We start from the raw sequence: 25735 nt of genomic DNA, 5'->3' as shown, positions 1-25735 counted from the left end.
AAGCACTTAGTACTCTCATTCTATTCGCAACGACTTACTTGTGTGAGTCTGGATTTAGTACTGTTTTACCAATAAAAACTAAATCAAGAAACAGTTTGAATACACAGGCAGACATGCGAATTGCCATCAGCAACAAAATGCCACGTTTTCAGAAAGTTTTGTGCAATAAACAGGAACAAAAAAGTCATTAACTTTAGAGTAGATTTAAAATTAAGTTCTTAATATTTTCAAAATAATATTGCATGAATAGAGTTTTAATAATTTGTTAAATACCTTGTGAGTATAACGACAAGTCATTTAGGATGTTTTTATTAAATATATGATATTAATTTAGTTTTTGCTAATGTTAATTGAAAAAAAGAATTATTTTTTTTTATAAGTATAGGTTTGTTTTTTTTTTTCGTTTAATTGAATAGTAATTAATTTTTTTAGTTAGTTTAAAAATGAGCATGTATATTTACAAGTGATGAGCTCCAAAATCACTTGCTTCAGAAAATATTTATCGTTGCAGAAGAAACAGTAGAGGTAAGAGTGAGTTCTGATGTTTTCTACCTTATAAAAAATAGATAAAGCTTGTTCAAATATAGTTTATTATGTTTTTAAGTTTCAAAGTATTTTATTTTTGTTAATATAGTACACTATCATAAAAATTAAAATACAATTTATAGTTAATGAAATCAATGATTTTTTTATCAAATTACTAATAAATAATTATAGCATATAGTGTTTGGGGTGCGAGATCAAATTAAGTGACTTTAGGGGTGCAGGGCATCAAAAAGGTTGGGAACCACTGTCTTAGAGGCTTTTTTTTTTGTTTTAAGTAAAAATAACTACACAACATTATTTGTCTACTAGTTAATTCAATCAAAGTTTATGACAAGTATTTATTAATTTTCTGTGCTTAGTATACTTGTTTTGTTTCTATTTTGGTTTGTATTAAAAAAAAATATATATTAATTATTATTATACATTGCACGTACAAGCTGAATTAATTTAAAATTATTAAGCTGCCTAAAAAAATGTATAGTATAAATAATATTTAAATTCGTCTTCATTTGTTAATTACACTTTTTTTAATTAAGAGATAATTTTTTGATTATAAAACTTTAAATTCTCATAAAAATAATATAATAAATTCATGGAATTTATTTGTTTATTAGTTTTAGGTTATATAGTTGTCTTATTTAACTATGAAATGTTTAAAGATATTTAGTCAGCAACGATTAAATTTGCATATGAAAAACTTTTAATTTCGATGAATAACTTTTGAAAAATTTTGTACATCAGAATACGATATTTTAAATGTAGCACAGTTAGTTAAAGTATATTTAGATGCTTAAAACAACAAATAACTAGTGTCATTAAGAAAAAAAAAACATGTTTTAAGCAACGAAATACCAAGAAAAAGATGTATTTAAAGGTATTTTGATGTTTACACACGAAAAACAGAGTAGTTATTTTGATTCAACATGGATAAAAACTTTTTCAATTGTGTACTCAGAAATAGGTTAAAACCATGTAATACTTTAATACTTATGTATACAACTTGTAGAATAATTATTACAAAAGTAATTCCAAAATTAGACGTCTTTTGTTCTGAAGTTTTTTAATGACTACACCATTTAATGTTAACTTTATGGAATTTCTTTTACCTAACTTGATTAAACTAACAGTTATGAATCTTTAGGTTCGTGACGATTACATCATTGTAACAACCATTTAAACATATGCTACAATACAATTTATTTTCGAAGCTGTAGACTTCTAGTTTGAAATTCAACTTCTTTTTCGCTTCTCTCATTATTTGAAGTTTAACAGCGCCAATCAGTCGATTGTTAATGAAAACTACAAATTTTTAACGTAAATTAAAAATGTTTTTTGTACTTTTAACGACGTATAGAGATTAAAGCAATTAACTTTGTTTCTACAAACAGATACTGTTAATATTCTAATATATTGAAGTATTTACATAAATTTAAGTGCTGAAAACTTCAATAAAACTTATAAAAGTTTAAATGAACTCAAATATTTAAACAGTTTTATTGATAGATAAATTTTACTCACCTAAAAAAGTTTTATTTGTTAAGCTTCTTTAAAATTTATACAACACAATTTGTTAAACGCAAAGTAATTTCATCAATTTTGCAAAGGTTTTATTACCGTAGACAATGTTATTAAAATCATTTTTGCTAACCGTATTAAAATCAAAATACATTTTAGCATTGATAATTTTAATGCAATTTATACAATTTTTATAAAATTATTTAATTTTAAGTTGTAGATACATGTACAAAAATGTAGTGTAAGATTGTTACATACATACAGCGATTTATTTGATTGACATCAGTTTTTCATCTATTTGTAATTTTCATGTTGATAAAATACTCGTATAATAAGTGCATAAATTATATGATAAGATCCTTAAAAAAACTTATATGATTTTCACAACATTAGATACGCTCGAAGTTTAAAATAATTTGCTTAATATTTTAATTTAAAACCTTATACATTTACTACACTAACCAAGTCAACGTAGTCGTTTGTAAGAAAAAAAAGAAAAGTTTTCAAACACGATTTGAAATAAGTGCTGAGATGTTAATCCTTGTAATAAAACAGTAAAAATGAGTTAACCTAACTATTTCAATTTAGGTGTATAATTAAGTGATATTGGAGAAGATAAACTTCATTAAACCATAAAATAATTGACCAAGTCTAGAAGTTAATATACTTTTAAAAAGACGAAACCTTTACATTATAAGTTGTTTTTAAGTTACATAATGTAGTATATTAATACTTATGCGCGCAAAATATCATAACTAAAAAACCCGAAAGCTACTTTTAATAATTTCCAACAGATCAGGAAGTCGACGCGAGCAGCACGGTTAGAATTCTTTGTGACGTCAGAGGGGCTGCAGATGATGACGTCATTTACGTAGTTTGGGTCAAGGATGACGTCAGAATCATCCCAACTAATAATAGGTTGTTTGTGTTAGTTTAAATGTATTAAAACAGTTGGTTGTTGTTTCGAAAAAAACTTTAAAACTCAAAAATATCTGCAATACTTCGCCAAATAATGTAGTTTGAAATCATTTACTTGCAACAACATTCTATTCTCCTTCTTAAAAAAAAACAATAAAAATTTAGTTTAAAATAACCTTTTATAAAAACTAGTATCTTTATTATCTTTTATATATGTTGTGCAAATTTAGTATCATTACAAACAAAACTTTTATTTGTAAAGTATTATGTTGCTAGAAGTTGGGCAGATACAGAATGTAGTATCTATTTCTTATAAATAGTTTTCTCGAAAAACGATTTATTTTAAGTTTTGTAGTCTGGCAAGCAATTAAATTTTATAAACAAGTTTTTAATGATTAATGATTTTTTATACAAAAAAAATTACGAGTAAGTCGTGTAAACATAAATCACTAAAAATTTAAATACGTCATATATAGTTATAAGTATTTCAAACATTTACCTTTGTGCCAAAACAAAAACGTAATTTGGAAACATTGTAAGAATATAATGCAAAGTAGTTTTAGTTGTAACTTACTTGGTATATACATCATAAATTAAATCATTTAAACAAAAAACCGATTACACCAATTGAATTTAATAAATAAAAGTATTTTACAGATATTCACTGTTTTAGCTGAAGTAGTTTAGAAACCATTTTTATACATCAATATGTATTTTACACTTTTAAAATATTTTGTTTTATTTAAAAAAATAAGATGTATTCTAAAACTTTGATATTTGTAAAACTTGCTTAATATATTATGACGTCACAGGAGGAAGGTTTAGCATTTCATCACCGCCATCTAGTGTGCTGACGATCAGGCAAGTTGGTCAATCTGACCAGGGGAGATACGAATGCGGAGTTAGGAGTGGACATGACGCTATTTCTTCTTGTAAGTATGAATTACAAAAAAGTTATATTATATTATCTATAATAAATGATACATTTTGTATTGGTTTTTTTAAACACTTAACTTGAACCCATATAATAAATTTAAGCTGTTTAAAAAGCTTGAAGATATCAGTTAATATTTTAGCTGTAATTTTCTAAATATATCTTGTTAATATATAAAAATAATTTCTTTTTTTTTTAACAGCAATGACACTGAAAGTAAGGACTAGGAGCTCCACGGAGCAGATTGTAGACAGTCTTGCGGACATTTTACCTCCCGGATGTCTGGAAGAGGGCTGCTCATCAGAAGGAAACTGTTAGTTAAAACTAAAATAAACACTTGCAACTATATATATATATATAAACATACTGTTTTAGTTCGTCCAATACGAAATTTAACAATTACGTCGCTACGTTTTTTGTTTACCTGTGTAATTTGTGTATTAAACTAATGTAAAATCAATTCATTTCAAACTTAAACAACTAAAGATTATAAACAATAGCTTGTGTTACACAGTTTTATTGCTTGTTGAACTTGAAAATTTAAAGCCCTCTAAGTGAGCTATGTGAACGGTTGTTTAGTTCCTCTTCTTTTGTTTATATATTTTTTTACTTATATAGAAAATAATATGGTTAGAAAGTTTTAAAATAACATTCCACAAAGCCTACAGGAAGCACTTTTGAATAGTTGATTGCGAATATTTAGTTTTAAAACGAACAGTACATATGTTTCATTAAAACAATAAAATAGTTTTGAAATCTCAGCTGTAGTTCAAATTGAATTGCACTGACAGTATAAAAACAATACTAGGTTTGCTAACGAATTGCGAAACATAGCAACAATTGTTTGCAAAATAAATTAATCTTCATAAAAATTTACAGCTGTGTAACTTATCATGCAGACATTCAATTAAGATACTTAATTTATTTTAAGTATAAAGAATGCGTTTGGTTATAATTGTCAATTAATAAAAAATTGTAAAAAATACTCAACTGAGAATTCGGTACTTTTAATAAACCAAAAAAAGTTCACGTCTAATCTGAATTGAAATGACTTATTTTAGAATTATTTTATTGTAAAAATATTAAATAATGGTATACATTTGTTTTGGTAATATAAGGAATTTACATATAGGTGGTTGTCAATCAAATATACAACTATATTTAGAACATGCTTTAAGTAAAAGTTAATCTCATAAAAACTGACCTAGTAATCTATGATATATTTGTTTTTTTGTTTATCATTGACTTCAAGTTTTGAAACTACTTTATAGGCTTCTTTCGAACATTTCTCTAAAACAAAACTTTAAACTATATACTCTCTTTATAATTATTTATTAACCTCGCTATTACGAGTGTATTTATTTGAAAAACATTATATTCTAAACTTGTTAGTTATGACTGATGATGAAGTAATACTGGATGCATTTTTCAACGAAGGCGAAAGAGATTTGATAAGAGAAGAAACAACTGGAGAAAACCGATTCAATATAAGAAACAAGAGACAAAGTGGTTAGTAAACATATAAAAGTAGTTTAGATTAATATAATTTTTAAATGTACGACTTTGATCTTTGAAACATTTACATTAAAAGCCAAAAAAAAAAATTAAGACTACTACATAAAAAGTAATATTACAATCAATACTTATTACAGCGATAGTAACCATTGATTCGTTGAACCACGCTATGAGAAGAGCCCATTTAGTCGTGAACAGAGCAATCAACAATACAATATCAACACTCAACGATAAGTAGGTTACTATAAACAATAACTAACTTAATTTAAAAATTACTAAGTATAAAATAAACTACTATTTCAAAGAGTTTTAAAACATTTTTTTAAAAGAAGCTAAACTTTAGAAGTAAGTCTAAATTACTTTATTACATTAGGTAAAATTAAATTTGAATATATATAATAGTAATCAAGTTTTCAAAGATATCATCAAGATGTAAAAGTTTAGATTAAGTAATTTGAAACTTATTTTGAGGCCAATAAACAGTAATTTTTATGAATTAATAAGTTTAAGATTTCAAAAATCTTTCTTAGATTTTTTTGAGTAAAAATAAAAATCTTTCACAAATCAAAAGCTATTAATGATAAAAAAAGGCTATATACTTAATGTATGCAATGATATTCAAGTCAAACACGCAAACTAGTAATCAATCGTAATTAGTTTGCGATAAATCATTCTGTGATTTAAACTTCTGATAAATATGAATAAAATATTTATAATTTTTAATAATCTTGCTATGAATCTAAAGCGGATTTTATGTAAAATATATTACTTGTTGAAAAAGTCTAGATAAATTGGAGATAACTGTTTGTTTTAATTAGCAATAAACTCACACTACTTTAAAATAATAGGTTATTTAACTTTTTCTATTGTTTAGATACATTTTTATTTTTAAAACCAATATTTTTAAAAGTTTAATAACCGAGGAAATTACCTTTCGAACTCAAAAATACTAGTGTTAGTATTGTATCAAATATTTTATGCAGTACAAAAAAATATTACTCTTTTTATAAACAAACAATAAAGTTTGAAATACTTCGTTTAACTGCTTAGTAGCGTAAACTTCAATTAAAATAAATATTTGTTTTATTTTTTGTTAATTTTGAAAAAAAAGTATCTTAGTAACAGGTTTAAAACACATTCAAAAGTATTAAAATGTAAGTTTTTATACTGAACATTTGCTTATTTTCTATCAGAGTTGATTTATCTCACAATCTAACATATGCTGCTGTTAGAATTATATTTTTCACCAACGTCTGTCTTATCCTCTCGTAAGTCTAATATAAACTGTATTTATTTCACGCCTGTTTCATATAAAAAATATGTCACACATCTAGCAAGCAAGGTGGTCTTACAATAAGTTTTAGCTTTTTATATGACATCACAACGCAAATGTAATAACGAATTACAAACTTAGATAAGTTCAAATTATCATTTCTTGCTTTTTTATACGGTGCATAAGCAGTGTATTACATTTAAGTGATTTTCTTTTTAATTTTTCAATGTTTTAAATATTTCTATAATCTTAAATAAAATTTTAAAATATTTTGTATTAGTTTATCTAAACAGCGATATTTAAAAATAAAACTTTAACAAAAAATAGCACCGATAAACTAGCATATTATCAAACGCTTTTGTTTTTATTTTTAACCGATGGTGGTCTTATAACAGTTTATTTCATTTTCAGTAAATCCCCAACTATATCGAATTACTTGATAAAGCGAGTAATAAATCTTAATATACTTCAAATATACACTTTTCACCGTAATTTAAGATTTTATAAAGCCGAGTAAAAATAGCAAAGCTTAATGGCTTTAAATTTTTTTATTGAGGGGTTAAGTTTATTTCAATCATAGCATAAATCAGTCAGTTAAACTAAAATTATTCTAAAGTTGAAAAAATCATAAAAATCTTTATATTCACAAAATTTCATGTTTTTAAATGCTTAAAAACAATTCAATCGGGTTTACTTTTACAACATTTATTTAAACAATTGCAAGTATAAATAACTATAATTATTTTTAAATTTTCAACAAGTCTTTAGTTATCCGAGTGCGAAGCGTTTAAAATAACCCGATAGTCACAAGCAAAATAGTTGACAGATAATCATGACGTCACACAAAAAAAAATTTACATAGGATATGCAATAGTGACACTTTTTTGTTCAACAGTTTAAACCCAAACAAAAGCAGAACATATCTACAATTAATTTCTTACACGTGCTGTATTATGCTTTGTTTCATTCAAACGTATACACGTGCCGTACTTACTGTGACATTGAATATTTTAAGTAAGCAGCTGATAAATTTGCACGTCTCAGCTATAAATCAACTTTGTGGGGTTTGTGGTTACTGTGTCTAGGCACAGAAACTGTTTCTAGGTGGTACAATTGTGAAAAAGTATATATATATATATATATATATATATATATATATATACATATATATGTATATATATATATATATACACATATAATGTTTCAAGGTGGTACAAATTTCAAAAGCTTATGTGTGTTCTACTGTTAGGTCTAATGATATTTTTTGTTCCTACTTTTATTATAGTTATCATTTAAAAATAAATGAACTTGACAAAATATAGTTGTAGTTTAGTAAGTTGTTCAAAAATCGAAAGTTTTAACATAATACAAAACATTTAAAAAAGTGTTAAGCCTCAAATAGTGTTAAACTTTTCTTTATTGTAAATTTAAATTCAAAAACAGTTAACAAATTTTATATTGTTTATTAGTTAACTTTAGCACATTTATGTACATTTAAATGCATTACCTTGTAATTATACTTCTAAAACTATATAAAATTAATTGTTTAGCTTTATGTACATCAGGAAATTTCGAAAAAAAACAATCTAATTTACTGTGTTATAAACAGTCCTATCATTTCAAGAAAAAAGTATTTTTTATCGTTGGGCAAACTCAAATCTACTAAGCAAAACATAGTTGTTGCACTATAACCTTTTTAGAACATCACTTACCTATATATGCAATGAAAAAGAATTTAAATATATAAACACAACTTACAAGAGATCGAACTAAATCAAAGACAGTATACTAACTTAAACATAAAATAAAGTTAGTGACCCAAAACTACGATAATAAAATAATGTTTAAGGAAATCAGAAAATACACATTTAAGTATCTAAGAAAGTATTAATGAAATTTAAAAACAATTTAATTATAAAAACTACATACAACAACATGCACAAGCAAGCAGCAGTGGACTTGTTGCTAATGATAGTTAAACTTTACTTGCTACAACTCAATAAACATCTAAACTTTATAAAAACTTTTTTTTGAAAAAATTTAAACATATAACCACTATACAACAGCAAACACAAGCAAACAGCGGGAGACTTATTGCAAATAAATGTTAAACTTTATTTGGTACAATTCAATTAACATTATACTTATAAGAACTTCACTTTAAAAAAATACAAACGTATAAACACAATACAAACAGGAAACACAAGCAAACAGCTGGTGATCTACTATCCTTGATGAGATTTCCCTCCTCAAACTTAGCTGTTGATATGGCGAAAGCTGCGGAAGTATTCGACGTTTCACTTCGAGTAATCGAGTGTTGCGTCAGAAGGGCTAGGAGGGACACTCCTCAAGCAGTCGTTGGTTAGTTTTGAATGTTAATTCGTAAAAAAAAAGTATAGCATCTAGGTCAGGGCTTACCTAACTTTTTTCATAGGGCTCCTTTTAAAGAAATAAAAATAGCTATGGTACCCTCTGACAAAAATTCTCATAAACTAACATCATATACTCCTAAGTTTTTATTTTTGCTTCTCATCATTAAGTCCTAAATATCTAATTTAAGTTTTAAATTATGACTTCATAGTCCCCCTATGGCCTTTTTAATACTTACACGATCCTCCCCCTTTGGCCTCTTTAATGCTTATAGGCCACTTTAATGCTTATAGCCCACTTTTGAAAACCCTGATCTAGATTCTATATAAGTCTTATTCCTTTAATTTCAATAAAAACTTTACAAAAGTAAAACAAAAAGTCTGAAATATTTTTTATAGTATTGACCAAATTAGTTGTTTTTTTTTTGTCGAATGAGACAGCCTATTTTAAGAGTTAAAATATTTGTTTAACAAAAACTTTAAATATATATTTTTTCACAAAGGCTATGGTACTTATTCAACTGTAAAAATAATGTGGTTACTTTAAGATTTAATTTTATTGCAAGTATTATACACCTAAAAAATTCCAAACTTTTTTTTATACAAGTTACGAAAGTTCAGTGTTGATAAAACTCAGAGTAAGTGTTAGTAAAGCTTAAATACTATAAAAAAGAAAATGTGAACATAAGTAATTTTTGCCTACATTGTGTTTAAAATAGGTCAATTACAACATTATTCTGCATCGAAAAATCAACTAATGACCAATTAAAGGTTTTCCTTAAAAGCGACATTTTAAATCCGCTTAATACCGAAAATCCACTCAAACTAAGCTATAGCCGATTAAAGTGATCTTTTTAATACTAACATGTAGTGTTCTGTGTGGAAGCAGTGAATTAGTTAAATTCAGAAAGATAGTTTATGAGTGACACAAATCAATGGTATATTATTCTGTTACTTAATGCTAACAGTACAACATTTAGTCAATTCGTATATGACTTCAACATTTGTCACACGTTAAACGTAAGCATTATATAAAAATTGTATAAATAGTTTCATTAGCTTAAACTTATATTTATGTAGTATTCATAAAAGTTTTGTATTACTACACTTTAAACTTTAATTCATTGCAAAACGTTTGTGTAAAAACGTAAAATGTACAACTAAGTTCATAATAATATAATAAAATTAGAGCGTAACAAAACATTCTATTCAAGTGTATATGTCATTATGTAGTTTTTATAAATGAAACTTTAGTTTCTAGAAAAATTCTACAAATATAATTTCTATAATTTTGTCTCATAAATGTATTGCAAAACAATTTTTTTGTAGATGTCATGGGTAATTTGAAACATTTATTTTAACAATTTTAAAAAATAATTATACTACGATCCATTAATAATTTATCGAAAATGCAAATACAGTCTGTATTTTTAACAGTTATTCAACAACAACTAGTTTTTAATAAAAAAGTAGGGACTTACTATGCTCTAATAACAACTTGAATAAATTCAAGATTTCAACCAAGTTGATGACGAAACAACAGCAGAAACAGAAACAATAATCACGTCACAGGACAATGACGTAATCTCGTTTATCCGGCCGGAAGTTATCGAGCTAGTAGCGAATTTATCTGGTTGTTCCACGTATCGGACACAACCAAACTGTTCGAAAGATTTCTGCTATCACAGAAAGTTAGTTGTTTTTTTTAGTTAGTTGTTATACATTTTAATAAGTTAGCTATTAGTTATATGTATATTAAACTTTCTATTATTAAAAACTTAATTTTATTAACATGCTATGTTTGCGTATAAAATTGTACTAAATTGTTTTCATTATTTTTTTGTTTAATAACCACTATGTTTTATGGATATCAGATACATATAGACTTTTGAAAGTGTACAGCGTATTAAACTAAACAAATATTAACCTAATACACATAATATCTTGTATTTTAATACATTATTGCATACAAAGTTATACAAACTATTTTTTTATTTATAAGTAAAATTAATATAAAAACTTAGGTACCGAACACTAGATGGAACCTGCAACAATTTACAACACCCGATGTGGGGAGCATCTTTGACCCCGTTTCACAGAGTCCTGCAACCCATTTATGAAAATGGTTTCAATAATCCTATCGCTTGGAATCCTAACAAAACGTAAGTATTTCTTAATTTGTCTGTTAATTTTTGTTTGTTGTAAATTGTTAGCTTATACTTTTTACTTTATTTCAATCAACTTAAAACTGAGTAGTTATACAACAAGGCGTAAATATGTTTAAACTGTTTTGCAGTACATTAATATTTTACCCATTTCAAATACTTTGCGATGTTAGGTGATATACTTTCAAGCGATTTCTTTTTCAAAGTATGCGATTATATGAATGTTACGTAAAACTATATTTTACAGCCATAAAGTTAACTTTAAAAAACACTCTAAACATATTTATGTTGACTAATAGTTATTATTCGAATACAAAAACAAACTTCATAAGTGATAACAATAATTAAAAACTTAAACTTTATTTTTATAGATATTACTAATAATTACTATAAAGGTTTTTAGCCAGACATCTGTTTTTGATTAAATGACACATTTAACACAACTCTCAAGCTCAAACGTCTGGTTACATGTAAAGCAGACAAAAACTCCTTTGTTCTTAAAAGTTTCTGACGTCAAAAGATCTAAAACAGATTTTTGTCTTTGCGTAACTATTTTAATGAACTATAAGATTATACTAATTATATTAAACAAAACTAAAACTTTGTAAAACTTTAAGATAAATTTTCGTCAAATTTATTCATAAAAAACATACCTATGACCAACAAACTTAAAATGTTTTAAAGTTAGTTTTATCTTTGGCACAAGAAAAAACAGTTTTTATAGTTGATAAGAATCCTATGCAGTACTATTTAATATACACTTTCTAATTATGTTGAGATTCAATATCTCTGATAACAAACTCACATCCCTAAATAAGTAGTAGTAAACCTTAAGTATAAAACAAAAAAACCTTTAAAATACACTTTTTATATAATTAATTTTTTACTTTAAATAATAACAAAAAGGTACAACTCCCACCCGCTACCCTCGCCAAGGTCAGTGTCGTACGGGGTGCTGATGTCGAACGGAGAGATGGGAAAGAGCGCCTCTAGTGACCAGCAACTCACACACATGGTCATGCAGTGGGGACAGTTCCTGGATCACGACCTCGATTTCACAGCCATGGCTCCCAGCATTCAGAGGTTCTCCGATCCCGGTACGGCTTGCAAGGATTCGTGCGAGAGAGAAGCTCCGTGCTTTCCTATTCACGGTAAGAAAACAAAACAACAAATTATATTTATTTGTTAGGGCTTGCAAGGACTTATGTGAGAGTAAGCTCCTTGTTTCCATTCATGGTTAGATAATGATACTACTTCATATAATATTTACTTATTACGGCTTGTGAAGTTTCTTTTGACAAAGAGGCACCTTGTTAACCTATTTATGGTTGGTAACTATGCATTACTGTGCATCGTGCTTTAATTTCAAAAAAAAACTTCAAAAATATATTAGGCTTCTTTTTAATTTGTATTTACAAGCATATATCTTAAGTAATTTTTTTAATTAAAAATGTTGAACTACTAAATTGTTATAAAAAATAACTATTTAAAAGTTGACATTTCATTCTGTAAGGCTTAAGTTTATGAATATTTTGCTTTTACCACAACATCTGTATACGGTATTAAACAATCGAATAAAATAACAAAATCAAAGCTATTTAGATTTTTGTAAACACATCGTAGGTAATGTTAAGAAGTTTTTGGCTATTAACCCTTTTTTATTCTTTTTACGATCATTGCTTAGTACAAAATTAATCATAATAACTTTGTACTTAATTTTAGAAATAATTATAACTTGAACTTATATAAAAACATCAATTCAAGTTTTAAGCAGTTAATAGTTCATACAGTTTAAATGAGTTCGCTATTGTGTTCTAACAAAGAATATATCCACTTGAAAATATTTTAGTTTAAGTTTAAACAAAAAGAAAGGTTCTTAACTCCACTCTTTATAAACAATCATTAACGTTGTATTAAAACGCTGCCAATTTTCTTTGTTGTCAAGTACCTCTTACGGCTTCCTACAACATACTACAAGCTTAATTTTATTGTTAGTGAATAATTATTTATATTTATTTCCTAAAATATATTTCTGATAAATTTAAAAAATTATTAGTAAACGTATAGTTTAAATCGTTCTAAAATAATGATTTTAAGTATTCGTTGTAATGAAAACATCATAAAAAATTAAAACTACTGAAAAATAGTTTTTTTCTATAAATAATTCGTATTTCGAATAAGTAGTAAAATGTTGGACAAGAATTCGAAGAATAATCTAAAAATGAAAAGTAATTGATTATAAACTATAAATTTTGTGTTGTAGACTATTCAAAATACTTTTTTTGCGCCGGTTGTTTAAAGTTTAAATTTCTTAAAACGCTTTCTTTTCATTAAACTCTGAGCAAAAAGAATGTAGTAAGAACAATTTGTAACTAAAAACTTTAACCAGTGACCACATCCGTTACCAATATACCTGAAAGTATTAAATTTAAATAAAATTTTATCGAAATTACTTAATTTTGTAATGAAATATACATTAATAAAGTATTTATTACAAGTTTTGGTTGAAAAAGATTGAAATTAAGAGATAGTTTATTAAATTGTTAGAATGTTTAAACTTAACGTACAAGGAAAATGAAACATTAGTTGTATAACATAATAATTAAATTAATTTTTAATGATTAAGTTTTGTATATTCTAATAAACGCTACCTGTACTTTTCATAACAGTAAGCTTAAAATCGACAAACTAGTTTGTTTTATCAGTTTAAACACTATGATTTTTAGACATTTTACATCTTTCTTTCTCAACAGTGGACGGGGAAAACACCCATCACGGGAGGTTTCACCACGGTCACCACGGTAACCATGGCAACGGGGGAGGGTGCATGGAGTTCACCAGATCATCCGCAGTATGTGGGAGTGGGATCACATCAGTCTTCTTCAACGTGCTGAGTAGGAGGGAACAAATCAATCAGGTGAGATAAACATGAAACTTGTGTATTTAAGCAAGAGTGTACCAAAGTTGGTTGCCTCTTTAGGGATAGTTTTGGCTATCAGGAAGCGTTATTTTTTTAGTTGTCAAACAAGATAATAAATTAAATAGTTAAGGAGCAATACAAGAGTGCTACTTTGTTTTTTTTTTTAATCTGACAAGGTGGTGTTTACGAAGATGATAACAAAATACTGTGATTTAGTTATAAACTGTGATACAATACTTCATTAATTTCATTGGCTATTTTTTCATGAATTCGGCTATAAAATATTATAGGTATTTTATCGTTTAGATATATAAACAATTTTCGAACATTTACTATAAATTTTAAAGCTTATTATTTTTAAAAGTTCACTTAGAACTTTTTGTAATGGAAAAATTCAAAAGTTAGTACCAGACAAAACTCATTAAAATAATTTACATTAGTATTCCTATAAGTATTCCTAAAAAGAAAGTTTGTTATTTATTTTAAAACTATAAATTAAAGTAATTAAAGAAAATATGCCTATCTGTAAGAAATATTTAGTACATTAACTTTAGAATTTATCTATTTCCACTAAAGTTAAGTTCATATATACATTAAATATTGATATACTTATTGCTTATTTTAGTTTTTAAAAAAAATAAGTGCAACATAAATTCTAAACTCTAGATACAATTAGGCATTCTTGCAAAATTTGAAGTAATTATTAATTCGTGACATATTAAATTAATCAAAATTCACAACTCAAAAGATTATGTCATCATTATCTCTTAAAGTCTCAACTGAATAGATAATTAGACACTTATCATTCTTTTTTTTAAATAAAACATTATTTAAAGTATTACCCAGCATGTTCTAAAATTTAAATTGTGAGCAAGATGAGTTAATACTTGGCTTGTCATAAAGAAATAAATTAAAGCATAAAGAAACATTTTATACATGAAGTATTTACACACCATGTAATGTGTCATTAAGTTAAGTAATTGTTGCTTTTATATAAACACATTAAAGCAGCGATAATCGCTTATAAACGAGTTAAACGCTCTTTAGGAATTTAAAAACTTTCGAACAATATTAGTTATGTTTCGATTTAAAAAAAACTTACAGTAGTTTATAATAAATAAGCTTTTTAGTGCAACTAGTTTGTAAAAACTTTGTTCTTTAGTTTTTTGTATATTTATTTAAAAGTAAATACCTGATCATTATCAAAGTACTATGAAACTTTTCCATCAAACTTTTATATGTAACATTGTATTTTCGTTATACTTTTTCATGTGCTTGAACAAAATCAAGACTTGAGAGTTATATATAGTTTTTTTAGATCACATCGTACCTGGATGCGTCAAACGTTTACGGAAACACTGAAGAGGAAGGTAGAAATTTGAGGGAGCTTACAAATGAGGAGGGACTTTTGAAGGAGGGGCAAGCTCTTGAGACAGGACATAAACCACTTCTACCTTATAACATATACAGCGACCTTGGTCCTGGTATGTTTCATTTATATAGTTTATTTAGAAAAGTAGTTAAAAAACAGAATATATGCTTCATAAAGCTAAACTCCTTAGTAATTAGCTAGTACGGTTTGAAATAAATAGTACTTTGTCAAACAATGATACACAAGTTATACAAAAAAACAAAAAACACTCTGACGCAATTTATATATATTATAGTTAGAGTATATGTATATATGAAACTTTTAAATGTTATTTAATTAACACCAACCACTCCTACCATATAATAAATACAGCGACCTTGGTCCTTGTGGTACTTTTAAATTTGTTTACTGTACTTTTAATTTATCGGAAGTAACAGTAAAAGAAGCTTGTGAGTAACAAATAAATTTTGACTCATTCATTATACATTCTGTATCAAAAAGAGTAAAACAACTTTACAAATCAAGTGCACATAATTAAAAGTTAATGTCAATTTGAGTAAATTTTAAAACAAGTAGTTTATAAAGATCTTCTCAAATTATATACAACTTGTATAATGTTCTCAAAAATAATTTCAAAACTTAATTTATGAATATTACTTTCAGAGATCTCAGTAATTCGTCCAGTTGCTCCTATAGAGTGCAGAAGAGGAGATAGTGAAACAGCAAGACAGAGAAGTGTTCCGTGCTTTCTTGCTGGTGACCTCAGAGCTAATGAACATGTGAGTAAAAAAATACCGTATCTTTATTTTAACTAATTTTTTTTTACGACTGCTAAGAGTGTATAAATGTTCCATAAACTACTTTTAAGATTATAATATACAAAAGCGAGCTTTAGCAACGACTTTTTAAAGAAAAATAAATAGTTTTAGATACTATCAGTCTATTTAAATTATGTATAGAAACTAGCTTCATTTGTTTTATGTATTTACAAAATGATCTTTTTATTGAATCGAAAAAATAATAAAAATCAACTAGGTGGGGCTAACGACGATGCACACATTGTTTATGCGGGAACACAACAGGATTGCGAGGTACCTGAAAAAACTCAACCCACATTGGGAAGGTGATGTAATTTACTCGGAAGCCAGGAAAATTGTTGGCGCCAAAATGCAGCACATCACTTACAATGTTTGTTACTTTGTATTTACTTTGTTTTAATTTGTAACATCCCTTATTTTTATAATTTGATTACATTTAAGCTTTTAATTAGTTAATAGAAACTAATGTTTATTTTTGAGATACTTAGTTTACTTTTTGTATAACTTTGATCAAAAACAAGTTTATCATTAAATGAAGAATAATACTAGATTAGCATGTTAAATTGAATAAGGGAACTTTGAAAAATTTTATTCAAACTGCAGTTCTTTTCAATCATAGGATCAAACTAAGTCTTTTGTAAACCTGATATATCACTAAATTAGAAGCTTTTTAAATGTAGGAAACCAAACTTTTAAAAAGAGATGTGTTTTCGAGAATTCCAAAGTCTGAAACCAGTTTGTGTTTTTTCATTAAGTTTAAAACACATTTAAATTTAGCAAATTTGGTTATTAAACACTATAAAAATAACGGATATAAGTATTTTGTGAACACTTAAAATTAAATAAGTAAAAAAACGAAAAGCGTACAAATAAGACTACAATAAACGTAAACAATTTTTACAATGTAAACTTAATATAGTTTTATTTTCTGAAAAATAATTTTTTCTAATTTTCAAACCAAACATATTATTATGTAAAAAAAGAATTAACAAACATATTCAAAACAGCACTGGCTACCCAAGTTGCTAGGTAACGATGCAATGGAAAGTTATGGGGGCTACAACCCGAATCAACCATCCTCGATTGTTAATGTGTTTGCCACTGCTGCTTACAGATTCGGACACACAATGATCAACCCAATACTGTACAGGTTTGTAAATTTTTATAACTACAATTATTTGATGTTAACTTATGTGTTTGTTTACATTGTGAAAATACTTGTTACAAAAACTTACTAGATTTTCAGCTAGATATAGTATAACAATTTTATTGTACAGAAAGGGTAACTCAAACTTCTTTCGAGATTTTTTTTTTGACAAAGTGTACCTATAAATAACAAAATGATAATTTTTATAGTGGTGATAAGATCAAATAAAAAAAAAATAATTTTTTGTTTTAACACAAAAATTCACACCTTTTAAGCGAAAAGTAATGTGAAGAACAAAGACTTTGTTTAGTGATATATAATCGTATTAACTTAGTCGAAAGCTAAACTCTGAATGATCTTAATGTAAACAAACATAAAAACAAAGATTGAAAGAAAAATAAACAGTATATCAAAGCACTTTGATTTTCAAAACATCACTGTTATTTTGCTTTTATATGAGTCAGTTTACTTGCTTATTGTTTGAGTAACGAACGTCAAATAATTTCACACATGAGTGATTATGAGCGTGAACAGTAATCCATTTTGACATGAAATTGAATAACAGTTTTGTCGGTTGAATCAAATTTAATAGCAGTTCAAACAGAAAACTTATTTGTAATTTTGTATAGATTTTTATGTCGAAAAATGTATATATTGTATACTTATTAATAGTTTTTTATTATTGCTTCCAATTTTTTTACTAAGTTTTCTTTTTTTTGAAATTCCATCTACATGTTCATGACCTCGGTAGAAAAGCTTATAAAAAACTTTAAATTCTTAAATTAGCACCTGATGATAATAGCTTTGTTGTTTTAAAGAAAGATTTACATGTAGTGCTTATTGCTTAATAAATGTTACAACATTAAAAAAAATGTCTGATGTAAGATAAAGTCATAAAAACACCATACAGATATGTAAAAGTAGTTTATTAATCTATCAATGTTTTATTCAGGTTAAATTCAACATGGCAGGAACACCCATTGGGTCACTTACAACTGCACCACGCGTTCTTCGCACCCTTTAGAATCGTTCATGAGGGGGGAATTGAACCTCTGTTGAGAGGTCTCATCGCTAAACCCATGAAAGTTGGTGTTTTAGTAGTATTGTTACAAAATATTTTAAACGAACGTACCTTGATTTATTAAAAACAAGTAAATTTAAAGAGTTTGATAAAATTTACAAGGTATTATAATAATTTATGTACTAAACTTTACCAGTTAACTTAAAATGTATTGCTATCTTTATTATTAACTCCTATAACATAAAATGCATGTCAGTATGGTAAAGAAAAAAAATTGTACTTTTTTTATAGATTTTTTTACTCTTTAGTTGCTTAATTTAGTTTTGCCATTACTATATTTAGTAAGTACTTAAAAATGTTGTTTATTGCTTTAAACGACCACCTGATCAATTATAAGTACTAACTTTATTTTTAATAATTTAATATTAATTGCAGCAGTTTAGCAAAGCAGCTGTACAAAGTTCTAAAACAAATTATTCCAATTTGTGAACGTTTAAAACAATTACGTCATCATTAGTATTAATCACCAGTGCGGGGAATAAAATAACCGCGAAAATTTTTGTTGTAAAAACACAGCTGAAAGTCGTAATTTTATAATAATTAGACATACTTAGCACATTTTTCTTTGGTAATTTTGTTTTATCACTAAACATTCAAATAAAAATAATTTTTATAGCATCAAAACAGAACATTTTTTAAACATTTAAGTAAATACGTTTTTACCATTGTTTCAAAGGCTTCACCTATATTAAATACTTGTTAACTATCGGTATCAGGTCGCTTACATGCGTTTACTGTTATCAATGGTTTTATTGTAAATTCACCACTAACGTTTACAATCGGTTGTTAAAACGTCATAATCGACATATTTGCATCTATTTGGATTTTTTCTAATGATTTTAACACTATTGATACATTGAAGTTCTAGTTAGACAACTATTGTAATTTTTTTAATCAACTCTAAACAAAGATAAATAAAATTTTCTAGACATTTTATCAGGCTAGTAATAATGTTATATCCTATTAAAACTGCAATTATTTTAAATAGTGTTCTATGAATTTAAAAAGCCTAGTTAAACTTAAAAAGGCTGTGTAAGAAAGTGTACCATTCGTTTTAAAAAATTTGAAGTGTTCAATAACAGAAAAAAGTGACAAACAAATGTACTGTAAAAAGCACACTTGGGAATTCAACAAAGTATTTGAACTTTTTCTTTCTTTTACTTTCATATATCTACTCATTACAAGAAAAAGAAATAAATAAGGTTGCTTAAGGTAATAATAAACTATCAACTCTTTATCAAAAGCAGCTTTACAACGTGTCTATTATATAATCTTTTATTTCTAAAAAGTCAGTATGTATGAATTTAAAGTGTTATAATAACAACACATGTAAGCTAGACCTTTAAGATTTTTTTTTAACAAACTAAAACTAAAGAAAAAGTTGGCAAAGTTTGATTATCAAGTGTAATAAACAATAATTGTCAAAGAAAAGTGAACATGTATTATTTTACATACAAGTGTTTTTATCATCACGAAAATATTGTCTAGATAAAATCGTGAGTTTTAAAAAGTGTCTAAATAACATGAGCCATTGTTTTCTTAACAAATCCATATGACTTAAAAATGTCACGTGTTTTTATTTGTGCTTAATTTGAATACAAAAGAAAATTAAAGAACACATATTTTTATATATACAGTTGTTTTCTCAGCTTACAAAACAATGTTTATGTTTTGTATTCTATTTTTTAATATGTTAGAATTCAGCTAAGTTTTACTTTACATTCTTTTGTAAATTATTTTATTTTTGTTTTCAATAAAATTACGTAACTGTTATAACATTCAAATTTATATTACACTATCAAGGTTGAGATTTGTTGTCAAAGTTTTTATAAATCTAACAATCAAATACTTGTATATAATCATAAACAATATTATTGGGTTTTTAACATGACAATAAAGCTATTCACTATGCTTTTTTGTATCTATCTGTTTCCAAATTTGCTATTCAGTAGTTTTTACCCAGTGTTACAATTTGTTTATAGAATTATAATTAAAATCATATCTAGCCTTTTTAGGCAACGCTTAAACAATTAAAGGCAGTGTAAAACCAACTATAAAATATATAGCTACTAAGGTGAATTACACTGAACGAACTCTGTCCTTTAAAAAACTGTGTTACTTCAACATTCTGATAAAAACTAGACGTGAGAGGCAAAATGTATATTGTTGTTTTGGAACCTAACTTAAACTATACAATCATTCTTATACATGATCAATGTATATCAATTAGCTCAAAGTAACATATATAAAACATGTGGCTCTATTACCAATAGTACAATTAAACTTATAACTTTGTACCTCGCACAAAATTTAAAACAACATTCAAGGTAAAACGATTGAGTTTAAAAACTAGGCTAGGCTGTCATCTACTGCTGCATAACTAAAAAATATCATAAGATATAATATTCAACCAAACCATAAAGGAATACTTATTTTATTCAGAAACGAGATAATTTTAACCTTATATTTAGACTAAACTTATTACCGTTTGTTATAAGACTCCAAATTACCATTAATAAAAATAGTTTATTTAACAATGAGATGCTTAATTTACATATTCCTTCAGAAACGAGACACGGATTCTTCGATGAACGCTGAACTGATCGAGAGGTTGTTCGCTTTGGCGGAGAGCGTTGCATTAGACTTGGGAGCGCTGAACGTGCAGAGAGGTAGGGATCACGCTCTTCCCTTCTACAATCAGTGGAGACAGTACTGCAACCTCACATTCGCCAACACTTTCAATGATCTTAGAGAAGAAATTAAAAGCGAACAGGTTGGTAATTCTAAACTTTGTTTGAATATATTAAGTAATTTGAATGATACTATAAGCTACCTTAAAACGCTTATTAAGTCTTTTAAAAATTTAGTTTAGTATTTTTAAAACTTGATTTAATATTTTGTTTTTAATGAGTTATCGACTCTTAACAAAATGTTTTTTTTTCTGTTATCAAATATTTTTAGCTGCATCCTTTATGCTATCTTAAGTACTATGTTTGTTAATCAGATAAAGCTGCACTAATGCTAATCTTTTGTTTTATGATTATCATCTCATTTAAATATCAAAAAACAACACAGCATTTTGTTAACTATTGTAATGTAGAAGTCATTTTAAATAATGTGTGGTCGTTAGTGCTATGCTTGTTAAACAAATACAAGATTTTAATTATATTGTATTTTGTTTTACATTCTTGTTTTATAGTTGTTCATTTATTTTTATTACTATATAAACTTTTACTAATAAGAAAGCAGTAAAAAAATAAACAACTTTTTAAAGAAAAAGTAACGAGTAACTTTTGTTTTTATTTGTTTAAATATTTTACTTCTTTCTAGTCATTTTTCCAGGCTACTATAAATACTGAATAAACAAAGCTCAGAATGTTTGCTTTACCTAAAAAAACATTCTAGTTTGCTTAGTAAACAGTTTGTATAAAACAAAATAAATTTACCTAAACTATAAACTATTTTATTTATTTTATTTTAATACTACTAAGCTGCAAAATTGATACAAATATATAAAAAAAATTATATACAAACAGTAGTGGTACGAAATAAACTAATAGGGTTGTATAAATGCTAGAAAAATAAATTGGTCAAAGTTCAGAAAAATTGTAAAACTCTCTTGTACATTAAAAAGTTTTCATATTTACAATGTAATGAAATATATTTAGGTACGTAACAAACTTCAAGAGCTGTACAAGACTCCGCTCAACATCGATCCTTTTGTTGGAATGATCCTTGAAGACATTTTGGAAGGATCCAGAGTAGGACCCACTTTAAAATGTCTTCTGAAAGAACAGTTCAGTAGGACGAGGGACGGAGACAGATTCTGGTTTGTTTTAATTTTGCTTTAAAACTTTGTTTTGAATTTTTACAAAACAATTTTACTCAGTTTCACCAAAATAAATGATATATTTTTTTGGGGTGAAAAAGAGTAACAGTAGTTTTTTTTTTAAATTATGTTTGCAAATTTTTAAGTGTATCTAGTTATTTCACATATATATTTTGAATTACTTTTATAAAACTTAAAGATACGTTAAAATGTGTTCAGGAAAGCTAATTTAAAAATAAAATGCTTAATATTAACAAGTTCTCGTTTGTGATGTAACACTTGTCTGAAACTTTAAACTTTGACATAATTACGAAAACTTAAATCAACAAAGCTTAAGTCAAGGGAAAATCCGTTGCGGAATGATAATACTCAAAAAATTCAATGACAATATTAAAAGTCAAATTTTTTATATATTTCAACCATTTACAAATGTCACTATTGTCAGTGAAGTGTATCACTTAAAAATATTTTAACTTGTGAAAAATATTACCTCTTTATTGGACAATTACCCGTGCCACAGCGACGTTTAAGTTGCATATAACGACCATTAAAATAGCGAATAATTTTAATGCGAAACAAAAGTAAAATCTCAGTTACTTCGAAAAAGTTTTTTGTTTTTTTTGTTTGTATTCTTAATGATCTTCTTTGAAATTACTAAAAAATTTTTATACCTTGTTTGTTAGAAATAATATAAGAACTGCGTTTATTTAAGTTAATACTTAATTTATAACATTTTTACCATTGCTTGTTTTCACAGAATTTTTAAAAGGGAGTTAGTACCTTTTTCGTTTGTTTCGAAATACTTAAGTTAAATTTTCATGGTTTCTCAACCAAGCTTAATTACTACATTCTTAATAAAAATATAATTAATAAGTTAGTTTATTAAAACTTCATTGAAAATCTTAAAAACACTAGTAAGCTAAAGCTTTGTATTGAACCTTGTTATATGTTAAACATAGGTGTTTAAAGTGATAAGCTAAATTATACAAAACCGGTAAAAATAAATCATATTATTAACAGTATAATGAATTAGAAAATATATATGAGTACGAAAACCCATAACCATATCATAAAATTTAAAGTTTCAAAAAATTTTGAAAAAATAAAAATACAAAATTAGAAGTTTTTAGTTCTAAACAATTTTCTCCAGGTACGAGAATCCGGGAATATTCAGTCCTGCTCAGCTGACGTCACTAAAGCAAACGTCATTAGCTGACGTCATATGCCGCAACACCGATGACGTCACAAACGTTCCGCGTGACGTGTTCTTGTTGGTCCAATCATCGTCGGAGTTCGTGTCATGTGACCAGATACCTCAGGTCGATTTGTCGCCGTGGAAAGAATGCGACGGGTTTTGTTCTGATGATGAGGATGATCATACTGAAACTTTATCTGGTTTGTCATACATTCATAAATAAATAAATAAATATATGTTTATATATATACATATTTAGTATCTTACTACAGTTGTTTATGTGGTTTTTAAACCTGTAAAACTTAAAAAGAAATTTTTTAAGTACATAATACAGTACATTTTAGGTACTTGTACATTAACCATCTCTTTAGGTCATAAAATCGTAAATCATTTTTCAGTATACCTCCTCAACAATAAGCAGTGAATTTGTTATGTATATATTGTAGTTTTTGTTATGAGTTATAAGCTTTATGTTACCTCAGGTCATCTGAGATCAAGGTCTAGACGATCGAAAGAAGACAAAAAGAATAAAAAAGACAAAAAAGAAGATAAAGAGACGGAAAGTAAGGAGGAGACGGTGGAAAAACTGAAGAAAGAGATGGAAGATATGATGGTGATGATGAAAAAGTTGCAAGACAAAATGAAGATGCTAACTGAAGAAGATCAGTAAAAAATCCCCAAGATCGAGATTGTTAGAGATCGTCTGATATGAGGGTGGAACATACAAAGATCGTTTGTATTACAATAATATAGACAAACATCAGTTGATTGAAGAAGTCTTTTGAATATAAGTATGTAATTTTTTTCTTAGGTTGTCAATCTGCTTTTTTTTAACAACGTTTTAAGGAAAAGTTTAAAAAAATCTATCTAAAATTATTAAGAAAAGTACATTTTCATAAATTAAAATATTAAAAACTATTTTTTCATCGCATTAATAAATTACAACGTCTTGTAAGTTGTTTCTATTTTTGACAATTAGTCTAAATTTTCTGTATCCGTAGTTATTCTCCTGTTTTTAAAAGTTTTTACACAATCATTTCTATCCGTGACTTCATTTATAAACTTCTTATTTTTCCAAGATTTATTTAATCCTGTAATGTAAACTTAGAACTAATTCTATAACACAAAGTGTTTTCTTTTCACACTATTCTTTTAACTCACAAAACCAAAGTTTATTGGCCAAAACTGCATTTTAATTAAGTTTTCTAATAAGTAATTATTACCTTTTTTCAATAGAAATAACATTTTTGGTATCTGTTTTATCTGCCTCATTAGGGTTGCCTTAAATCTTATATTTTTTAACTCCTTATTACTTTAAAAAAAGTTACTATTTGTTTGAGCTAATTTTTTTACACAAGACTTACTGTATACGTTTTATTACTTTAAATTATTTTTCAGCATAATAATTATGTCCTTTGTGTTTTTATTTAAAAGTTTGTCATATGTTACGTTGTTTATTAATAATAAACTATTTGTTTACCAGTGTTAAGTTACTAAAGTTTGTTTTTAGTTTAATAACTTATATACTTTTATAATACATGTAAGTTATTATAGTCTTACTTTACTCATATAAAACAAGTATTCTCTTTTTTTCAATAGGACAAACAAACTTTATTTATTCAAACTTAAAAATTTAGACCATAGAAATAAATCATTGATCAAAGTTTAAATTATTTGTGAACTGAGTTTATACTTAAAATAAAATTTTAGGTGAAATTCAAAAATACAAACCTGATATAGATTAACACATTTATGATTTAGATCATTGTTAAACGATAAACTTTAAAATATTTTCATTTTATCAAAGTTTTATACAGTACATATTCATGTACAGGTTATTTCTTACTAACTGTATAATACGAATAAAAGAATTTTAATTCATGATATTTTGCAGACAAGCATACTATTTGTTAACGAGTGAAAATGATTAACAAATAGTTTGAAAATTAATTTTTAAGTTATAATTTTTTTTTTGAACCAATCGTTAACAAAAACTACTCAACTAAATGAAAAATGTTAAACTATTCAAAAATTATAAACATTCAGATCTCTACAGAGCTTTCAAGTTGCAAAATTGCATACCATAAAACTGTTTGCAAACCAATTTGTATCTGTAGTGACGATTAATGATGTTTCTA

At 26.3% G+C, this 25735-nt stretch overlaps 1 protein-coding gene across 1 annotated transcript; it reads left to right on the top strand.

The window, feature by feature from the left end:
* Nucleotides 1–3525: 3525 nt before the first annotated feature.
* On the top strand, nt 3526–24267 carry LOC145850040 (peroxidasin homolog). The gene is made up of 19 exons (XM_082955184.1): nt 3526–3532; nt 3792–3911; nt 4116–4226; nt 5306–5422; nt 5566–5662; nt 8899–9062; nt 10584–10761; nt 11095–11232; nt 12142–12386; nt 13989–14152; nt 15474–15639; nt 16191–16306; nt 16563–16715; nt 17353–17495; nt 18445–18577; nt 21140–21346; nt 22242–22402; nt 23553–23797; nt 24080–24267. The coding sequence occupies exons 1-19, from the start codon at nt 3526–3528 to the stop codon at nt 24265–24267; spliced, it is 2853 nt and encodes a 950-aa protein (XP_082811310.1).
* The last annotated feature ends 1468 nt before the right edge of the window (nt 24268–25735 follow it).

This window comes from Thalia democratica, chromosome 2 (genome assembly GCF_965202585.1).
Source record: "Thalia democratica chromosome 2, ktThaDemo2.hap1.1, whole genome shotgun sequence".
Taxonomy (NCBI): Eukaryota; Metazoa; Chordata; class Thaliacea; order Salpida; family Salpidae; genus Thalia; species Thalia democratica.
This window is presented reverse-complemented; position numbering and strand designations above follow the sequence as displayed.

Excerpts from the sequence above, each read along its gene's own strand:
- LOC145850040 (XM_082955184.1), top strand. Across the intron at positions 5,423-5,565 it reads AAGAAACAAGAGACAAAGTG|CGATAGTAACCATTGATTCG; the intron begins GTTAGTAAACAT and ends TACTTATTACAG. Across the intron at positions 21,347-22,241 it reads AAGAAATTAAAAGCGAACAG|GTACGTAACAAACTTCAAGA; the intron begins GTTGGTAATTCT and ends AAATATATTTAG.